This window comes from Syzygium oleosum, unplaced genomic scaffold, assembly GCF_021117445.2.
Source record: "Syzygium oleosum isolate NSW1041296 unplaced genomic scaffold, Sole_v2.1 Sole_v2.01, whole genome shotgun sequence".
Taxonomy (NCBI): domain Eukaryota; kingdom Viridiplantae; phylum Streptophyta; class Magnoliopsida; order Myrtales; family Myrtaceae; genus Syzygium; species Syzygium oleosum.
The window spans coordinates 29,872,142-29,881,827 of NW_026607485.1; the positions used below are offsets into that span (position 1 = coordinate 29,872,142).

Genomic DNA, 9,686 nt, shown 5'->3' on the forward strand with positions numbered 1-9,686 from the left:
GATGGCCGGTGAGGGCTGGGTGAGGGGCTTCGCCAGCCTCTAGCAATGGTGAGGGTCCTCGTTGGCCTCTAGCAATTTTCTCTCTCTCCACTTCATTTTTTTCCCGAAAAGTTTCCCCTCAAAGCTTCATCGGATTCTACATCCCCAAAGAGTAGTGGTTTATTTTTTCGATGTTCCTATTAGGGTTTTTGAATTGGCGGAATCGATTGGGGAATGTCGATTGGGAGCTCCAATTCGGGGAGCTAGTAGTTTAGATCTCTAAGTTAGGGCTTGAATTGAAGGCCGTGAATTTGATGGAGGTCGATTCTAGATGGAGGCCCCTCGCCATCTGGCCTCGATCAGCCCTCACTAGATTTGGTGACAAGCAGCCTCGCCGACCTTTGGCAATGGCGAGGGTTGGGCAATATTTGGGGAGGGTCCCCTCGCCGAATTTGGCGAGAGGTGGCCTTGTCCAGACCTCCCAAAGGCCAGTGAGGGCATCTTGACCCTCGCCCTTGCCAATAGTCGAAGACCTCCATGGGCCACCATGGAGGTTGGCGACTGGCAGAGGGGAATAAGGAAAAAAGAAAAAAAGAGAAAGGAAATGAAAAGAGAAGAAAAAGAAAAGAAAAGAAAAGAAAAGAAAAAACTAATACAAAATTAAAAAAAAAATTTAAATTATAAAAAAAATATCTACGTTAGCACCAGCCATGCCATGTAGACGGTTGGCGTCAATGTCAGTAATTTTCGGCCTAAATTGGTCGGATTGACTTAATTGGTACTAATGTGAATATATTTAATACTAAATTAGTTCAATTGAAAAGTTTATGACTGGATTGGTACTAATGCAATAGGTTTGAGACTTTTGTGGTACTTTTCCCTACACAAACACAAGAGAAGGCTCCTCGTTTTACGTCACACTCTTCATCTTCTACCTCTCTCTGTCAAATGCTCGCAAGCCAGTCAGTCCGAATCGCTTTTAGAAAGGAAGCATTAGGCCATGTACACAATCCACCACTCATTATGAGTGGTACAATCACAAAGTCTGAGCAAAAAGATAGTCACCGGCCTTCAATTCTTCCCTATTTAACGATAGCTGCTGATATGCATTACCATTTTCATTAGAACAGTATTTGGCCGTTGGCAGTCCACCTCAAGGAAAGCCCACGACTGTAGCAAAAAAATAAAAAACATAGTTTGTCAAGATTTCCCTCAAAGTCAACCACGTGGTTCAAACCATATGAAATTGGTCCAGATTGATAACAACTGAACCTTCACAATCAGCAGAATTAAATAAGCAGGAAATTGGTGATCCTTGAAAATTGGCGTTCCGTGAACGGAGTAGGAGAATGACGGAAACAGAGTAACCGAGCTATTTATATATGCCTCTTCTGGCATATATAAATAAACAAAAGAAATCATGGGTTCACCAAAAGTAGAGACACTAGTGCCTCTTCTGGCTTCATTTGCCCTTTTCATGGTGCTTCCAATCATCATTCCACAATGTCCAATTCCTGCTTATGCCTCCACACTAGAAGCACAAGCCCTTCTCAAATGGAAATCCAGCCTTCCAAACCAAAACCAATCCTCCGCTTCTCTATCTACATGGACTCTCCCTCCTCAAAATGCCACCGACCCCAACGCAACAGCGGCGAGCCCGTGCGGTTGGTACGGAATCTTGTGTAACCTAGCTGGGAGCGTGATTGGAATCAATCTCCCCAGTTCGAACATCAGAGGTACACTCGAGGAGTTCCCATTTTCATCTTTGCTGTATCTTACCTATATAGACATGTATAGAAATGAACTCTTTGGTGGTATTCCGCCTCAAGTCGGTGTTTTAATCAATCTCACCTACCTTGAACTCTCCATCAATCGACTATCCGGGAAAATACCGCGCGAGATTGGTGAGCTCACGAAGCTTGAGGTGCTTCACCTTTTCTCTAACGAGTTGAATGGCTCTATCCCTGATGAAATAGGTCAGTTGCGTTTCCTGAACGAGCTTGCCTTGTTTTCAAACCAGTTGGATGGATCTCTTCCTTCTTCCTTGGGTAATTTGAGCAGCCTCACCAGGCTATATATCTATAACAATTCATTTTCCGGTTTTATACCTCCTGAAATGGGGAACTCGACAAATTTGGAGGAAATTTACATGTATACCAACTTCCTGACAGGGCCAATTCCTCCCACTTTTGGGAAATTGATGAAACTAACAGAACTGCACGTATTTGATAATGAACTTACCGGTTCTATCCCACCGGAGCTGGGAAACTTGAAACTTCTCCGCAAACTCAGCCTACTCAACAATAATCTTACCGGTTCAATCCCCTCAACATTAGGCAATATGACTGACCTAGTCGTTTTATTCCTCCGCAACAATCAACTTTCGGGACAGTTGCCAATAGAAGGTTTCTCAAATACATCACTGGAAGTAATTGCTTTGACCAACAACAAATTTGAAGGCCCACTTCCACTTCCATCACCCTCCACATATTACTATTCGATCAGAAACAACAAAATAAAGGGGACTATCTCTTCTTCGATATGCATCGCCACGAACCTCTCATTCCTCCTATTGTCTAATAATAACTTAATCGGTAGCCTACCCGAGTGTTTATCAAACGGTAGCATTGGTTTACTGGTTTTGAACGTGCAAATGAATCGTCTTTCGGGCACAATCCCTGGAAGATTTTCACTGCGAAGTAGCTTGAGAACTCTTGACTTGAGTCAAAATCAATTCGAAGGCACAATGCCACAATCCCTTGTCAATTGCAAAAACCTGGGAGTTCTAGACTTCAGCAACAATAAGATCGAGGATAATTTCCCGGCATGGCTGGGAACATTGCAAGAGCTAAAAGTTCTTATTCTGAGGTCCAACAATTTTAAGGGTCGTTTGGATTTTCCAAGGGCAACTCATCTCTTTCCCAAGTTGCGCATTTTGGACCTCTCGGACAACAACTTCGTTGGTCGTTTACCAGCCAATTTGATTGCGAAACTTCAGGGGATGATGAATGAACAAAATGGGCAAGAGCCGCAAGACAACTCATTGTACATGAGGCATACGTCTGGTATCATGACCTATTATGATTCCGTGAATGTGATCATGAAAGGAAAGGAGATTCAGCTATTGTATATCTTGACCATCCTCACAACCTTTGACTTATCGCTCAACTCTTTTGACGGGAACATCCCATATGTTATTGGATATCTCCATTCTCTCATAGGGCTCAACCTTTCCCACAACCGCCTCATGGGGTCCGTTCCTCCAATCCTTGGAAACTTGACTAATCTTGAATGGCTAGATCTGTCTTCAAACAAGCTTAGTGGGAGGATTCCTAGAGAACTGGGAGATTTGGCATTCCTTGGGTATTTGAACCTCTCAAACAACCAACTCACAGGTCGTATACCTCAAGACAAGCAATTGAGCACATTCACGAATGACTCATTTCGGGGAAATCTAGGCCTATATGGAACCCCATTACAAAACACATGCCGTGATGATGCTCAACCTCCTCTGCCACCACCGTCGTTCTTCCAAGAGGATAGTACAGAAGAGTATGCAAGTTGGTTTGATAGACAAGCAGTGGGGATAGGCTATGCGTGCGGAATTGTGATTGGAATCTCTATAGCGCACATTTCATGGGAAATTGGAAGACCCATATGGCTTGTGAGAAAAGTGAGAAGGATGGAGAGAAGAGGAGCCAAGTGGATGAAGAAGCCAAAGAGGAAGGCGATCAAATTTCATGGAGGCCAATGAAATTGTGGGGAAGTGGTCCCTTTGAACTATGTGCAATGTAGATCAAGGAATACAACTTTTGTGGGATTGAAATGCAATTTCGCATATGAATGCTCGTTTTTATTATGTTATCATCTTCTTCCAGAAGTGCGATTTCTGTATCGGGTCAATTGACTAAATAAACATGCAAAATATCTTTCAAAAACTCGCTCGGCACCATTTACCCCCTACATGTCCTTCTCTTGTTTAGTGTGTATGCCAGTCTTATATCTCAATGCGAAAGAAAGAAAGATGAAGAGCTGTCGAAGCCATTTAGCCTGGGTCTACATTACTGATTAAATAGTGTTGAGCTATTTGAATATGATCCGGCCCATGAACCTAACACCGAGTCACGGAGGTCACTGTTTGTCCAATGGATTCTAGTTGCTGTGTTAAGTAAAAATTTTCTGATGATGGGCCTTGAATTATGTTTAGGACCGTAGGTATTCGTCGGCTGAATACGTATAGTTTGTCTTTGCTAGTTAGCAAGATAAGTGACTTTTTCCCACTTTATGCTTTGGTAAAATTTGCATCACATGGTTACTGAATGATTGAAAATTTAGCTATTTTGAGGCATGCTGTTTGCAAAGTTGGACCAAGCATTGAATGGACTTTCAAGTCTGCGGTTATATACATTGAACATCATTATGTGGGCGAATTATTTCGAATCATGTATTAGCATGTTGGATATGACATATGGAAATCGGATTGATGCTTATGGTTGACTCACGTATCGGGATATGATAGATGTGCACATAGCGGTTTTGTTCTTGGGCTTAATCATGGTCGATGTGATTCCGGGGCTTAACTACAGCCGATGTGATTTCTAGCTTTTGTCACACGACGAAGTGTGAGCGTATTGTTCTGGCATGAGGAACGAGCTTGAGATCTATTGATACCTATTTTTTTTTCTTGAAGGTCGTCTTTACATATTTTTTAAATAATTGGAACTTTTTTTCCTCCCAAAATATTTCTTCGAACTTTTCATAGTTGCATTTTAGATCATTTGGGCATTTAGAGCTTCTAAAATGAATGGGATTTCTTGGAAATTATTGTGCATTTTTTTTGCATGCATCATATTTTAGCACAAAATGATTCACATCGATTAAAGGCTTCGTCTTTCATTCGATGAAAGGGTGGCCGATCATTCTATAAATTCTGAATATGGATTGGGGTGTGACAACCACTATCACTAAGTTTACGATTGCTCGCTCTTCTTACTAACCTTAACTCAGTTCGGATAAATTAGCTTATTTGTATACTTGGAATCCACGTATTCAGCTGGTAGTTTTCCACTTGTATAAATAAGGTTATGAGACAATAGAGACCAAAAACTCGATCTTCAATCGTAAGAGTGCATGCTAAAGCCAAAATAGCCGAAGATTCTCTTTTTTATTTTTGGTTGGCAGTATTTCTTTAAATCTAAATCTATTTAGATATTTCATGAATATAGTACGTTTGAAGATTCACACAGGTACATTATCTCCTGCTCTTTTCCAAAAGAGTATATCTAGTTAAAATTTGCAAAGGCAAAGAGGTACATAAATTATTCAAATATTCAATCATATTGAGCTACTAGCTGCAAAGCAACATCCTCATTTTCTCAAAAAAGAAAGAGCAATCAGTAAAAGCCGCAAAAATGTTCAAAAAGAAAGTTAGTTGCCCTTTTTGCACCCTCTGTGCATGGTCCCCCCAATGAGCACCCTTGAGACCTTATTACCATATCCATCAAGAAAAATATTCTGCTCATGCGAATCTCTAAATGTCGCGGTTTTAACATTCAGTTAGGGTTTAAACCATCATACGGGCCAAGGTTAGAAGAATTGAAACCAGCATGCACGTATGCGTGGAATTTGTACACATCCATCAAGAAGTCAAGGTCTTTGTCGAGTTAGGTAATTCGAGTGTGAAGAAGTCAAGGTCCATTGGATCAGTAGGCGTTGCAAATGGTTAATGGGAAGTCACGGTCTTCATGGACATTTTATTGGTGATGTTTGGCCCTAAGAATATCTGACTCCCCATCGCAAGGGAAAGGTCATGTTGCAACTTTCCAGCCTTTTCTTTTTTGACTAACATGCCTTCGACTTATAATGCAGTGCAAGAAATGGCAAATGAAAATGTAGCCAAACGTTAAGGAGGTCGTGTGTAAGAAAAGCTAGAAAGTGTTCATGCACAAACACAACACAAAGCTCCCCATTTTACGTTACGCTCTTCATCTTCAACCTCTCCCTTTCAAATGCTTGGAAGGCATGCAGTCCGAATTGCTTCTAGAAAGGAAGCATTAGGCCATATACGACGCCCACAACAAATTATGAGTGCTACAATCACAAAGTCTGAGCAAAAAGAGAGTGACTGGTGTTGCGGAAAATGTGCGGGACAAGCGAATCGGATAATAGATTTAAGGATAGAAAAAAATCGGACATCGAATTTATGTGATTTAGTCCAAATATCGGATATTAATTAAGTATATTTTATCAATTTAACTGTGTGTGTTGATGCTCGTCCCCCGGTTGGGGTTAAAAGTGAGCAACACATGAATTTTACTATAAACACAAGCGACAAAACTGAGCCTTCACAATCAGCAGCTTTTTTGTTGGGGTCAAAATCAGCAGCATTTAATAAGTAGGAAATTGGTGATCCTTGAAAATTGGCGTTCTTTGAATGGACCATGAGCAGAAACAAAGTTACCAAGCTTTATATATATGCCGTAGGGTTGATTATCAACCCCCAAAACAAACAAAAGAAATCATGGGTTCACCAAAATTAGAGACACTAGTGCCGCTTCTATCTTCCTTTGCCCTTTTCACAGTGCTTTTAGTCATCATTCCACAAGGTCCCATTCCTGCTTATGCCTCCACGCTAGAAGCACAAGCCCTTCTCAAATGGAAATCCAGCCTTCACCGTAACCAATCCGCCTCTTCTCTATCTACATGGACTCTCCCTCCTCAAAATGCCACTGACTCCAATGCGGCGGCGGCGAGCCCGTGCGGTTGGTACGGCATCTCGTGTAACCTAGCCGGGAGTGTGATTGGAATCAATCTCACCAGTTCGAACATCATAGGTACACTCGATGAGTTCCCGTTCTCGTCTTTGCCATATCTTACATATATCGACGTGTCCATAAATGAACTTTTCGGTGGTATTTCGTCTCAAGTCAGTCTTTTAACCAATCTCACCTTTCTTGACGTCTCCTTCAATCGACTATCTGGAATAATACCGCGGGAGATTGGTGAGCTTACGAAGCTCGAGATGCTTTACCTTCACTCTAATGAGTTGAATGGCTCTATCCTTGATGAAATAGGTCAGTTGCGTATGCTGAACAATCTTGGCTTGTATTCAAACCAGTTGGATGGATCTCTTCCTTCTTCCTTGGGTAACTTGAGCAGCCTTGCTTGGCTATACATCTCTCACAATCCACTTTCTGGTTTTATTCCTCTTGAAATGGGGAATTTGACGAACTTGGAGGAGATTTACATGAGTTACAACTTCCTGACAGGGCCAATTCCTCCCACTTTTGGGAAATTGATGAAACTAACAGAATTGCACGTATTTCGTACTGAACTTACCGGTTCCATCCCATCGGAGCTTGGGAACTTGAAACTTCTCCGGAGACTCTGCCTATACCACAATAATCTTACCGGTTCAATCCCCTCAACATTAGGCAATTTGACAGAGCTTACCCATTTTTATCTACATGAGAACCAGCTTTCTGGTAATATTCCTGATGAGTTAGGAAACCTCCGGGCTATGATCCACGTGGAGCTACGCCAAAATCAGCTCACCGGTCCCATTCCTCCTTCTTTGGGTAATCTGACTGACCTACGATATCTATACCTCCGCCGTAATCGACTTTCGAGTTCGATTCCTGGATCCTTAGGAAATCTCCGGGCTATGCTCTACTTACGTCTGGATGAAAATGAGCTCACTGGTCCAATTCCTTTTTCTTTCGGTAATTTGACTAACCTACTCCATTTAATCCTCCACTACAATCAACTTTCGGGACGCTGGCCAATAGAAGGTTTCTCAAATACATCATTGTCAGTAATTGGTTTGTCCTACAACAAATTTGAAGGCCCACTTCCACTTCCATCACCCTCCACATATTTCTATTCGATCGCAAACAATAAAATAGAGGGGAAGATCTCTCCTTCGATATGCATTGCCACCATCCTCTCATTTCTCATCTTGTCTAATAATAGCTTAATTGGTAGCCTACCCGATTGCTTATCAAACTTCAGCATTGGTTTATCGGTTTTGGACTTGCGAATGAATCGTCTTTCAGGCACAATCTCTAGAAGATTTTCACTGCGAAGTAGCTTGAGAACTCTTGCCTTGAGTCAAAATCAATTCGAAGGCACATTGCCACAATCCCTTGCCAATTGCAAAAACCTCGAAGTTATAGATTTCAGCAATAATAAGATAGAGGATAATTTCCCGGCATGGCTGGGAACATTGCCAAAGCTAAAAGTTCTTATTCTGAGGTCCAACAATTTTAAGGGTCGTTTGAATTTTCCAAGGGTAGCTCATCTCTTTCCCAAGTTGCGCATTTTGGACCTCTCGGACAACAACTTTGCTGGTCCTTTACCAGCCTATTTGATAGCGAAACTTCAGGAGATGATGAATGGACAAAATGGGCAAGAGTCGCAAGACAAATCACTGTACATGAGGCATGCGTATGGTATCATGGACTATTATGATTCCGTGAATGTGATTGTGAAAGGAAAGGAGATTCTGCTATTGAGTAGCTTGACCATCTTCACAACCTTCGACTTATCGCTCAACTCTTTTGAAGGGAACATCCCGGATGTTATTGGACATCTCCATTCTCTCATAGGGCTCAACCTTTCCCACAACCACCTCACGGGATCTATTCCTCCAACCCTTGGAAACTTGACTAATCTTGAATGGCTAGATCTATCTTCAAACAAACTCAGTGGGAGGATTCCTAGAGAACTGGGAGATTTGGCATTCCTCGGGTATTTGAATCTCTCAGAGAACCAACTCACAGGCCGCATACCTCAAGACAAGCAACTGAGCACATTCACGAGCGACTCATTTCGTGGAAATCTGGGCCTATATGGAACCTCATTACAGAACACAAGCCATGATGATGCTCAATCTCCTCCGTCAGCACCATCGTTCTTGCAAGAGGATAGTACAAAAGAGTATGCAAGTTGGTTTGAATGGAAAGCAGTGGGGATAGGTTATGCGTCTGGAATGGTGATTGGAATCTCTATATCGTACATTTCATGGGAAACTAGAAGACCCAAATGGCTTGCGAGAAAAGTGAGAAGGATGGAGAGAAGAGGAGCCAAATGGATGAAGAAGCCAAAGTGGAAGGCAATCAAATTTCATGGAGGCTGATGAAATTGTTGGGAAGTGGTCCTTTGAACTATGTGCTATATAGATCAAGGAATACAACTTTTGTGGGATTGAAATGCAATTTCGCTTATGGACGCTCGTTTTAATTATGTGATCATCTTCTTCTCTAAGTGCGATTTCCGTATTGGGTCCATTGACTAAATAAACATGAAAGAGATCTTTAAAAAACTCGCTTTGCATCATTAACCCCCTATATGTCCTTTTCTTGTTCAGTGTACGCCATTCTTATATCTCCATGGGAAAGAAAGAACGATGAAGAGCTGTCGCAGCCATTTAGCCTGGATTTAAGGATTACTAATTCTGTCATTGTTCCACTCCACATTTCTGTTGAAGTTGAAGGTCGGTGATAGACCGTTGATTTGCACCTATCACACTCTTGTGCAATAGAAAACAGGGGTATTAAAGGTTCAAACCTCAATGCACCTTCACAGTTTAGATTCAAAGTAATCTTATTGCAAAATTATAGGGTCCCGTAGGCCAAGAAACTAAAACTTTTGCTTGATTGTAGATTTTGGAAGTTTCTGGTAATTTTCAAATACTATAGGCAGAAGAA

General features: G+C 41.7%; 3 protein-coding genes across 3 annotated transcripts; all 3 read left to right on the forward strand.

The window, feature by feature from the left end:
* Positions 1–1,319: 1,319 nt before the first annotated feature.
* LOC115685219 (receptor-like protein 43) lies at positions 1,320–3,838 on the forward strand. Its single transcript, XM_056318974.1, has one exon. It carries the CDS (start codon positions 1,400–1,402, stop codon positions 3,731–3,733), a length of 2,334 nt encoding a protein of 777 aa, XP_056174949.1. The 5' UTR covers positions 1,320–1,399; the 3' UTR covers positions 3,734–3,838.
* A 2,661-nt stretch (positions 3,839–6,499) lies between these two features.
* Positions 6,500–8,348, forward strand: LOC115667632 (MDIS1-interacting receptor like kinase 2-like). The gene is made up of 2 exons (XM_056308708.1): positions 6,500–8,269; positions 8,340–8,348. The coding sequence occupies exons 1-2, from the start codon at positions 6,500–6,502 to the stop codon at positions 8,346–8,348; spliced, it is 1,779 nt and encodes a 592-aa protein (XP_056164683.1).
* Positions 8,349–8,365: 17 nt separating this feature from the next.
* On the forward strand, positions 8,366–9,115 carry LOC115666543 (putative receptor like protein 25). The gene has a single exon (XM_030588253.2). It carries the CDS (start codon positions 8,366–8,368, stop codon positions 9,113–9,115), a length of 750 nt encoding a protein of 249 aa, XP_030444113.2.
* The last annotated feature ends 571 nt before the right edge of the window (positions 9,116–9,686 follow it).

Coding starts and splice junctions, on each gene's coding strand:
- LOC115685219 (XM_056318974.1), top strand. CDS start 1,400: ATGGGTTCACCAAAAGTAGAGACACTAGTGCCTCTTCTGGCTTCATTT.
- LOC115667632 (XM_056308708.1), top strand. CDS start 6,500: ATGGGTTCACCAAAATTAGAGACACTAGTGCCGCTTCTATCTTCCTTT.
- LOC115666543 (XM_030588253.2), top strand. CDS start 8,366: ATGATGAATGGACAAAATGGGCAAGAGTCGCAAGACAAATCACTGTAC.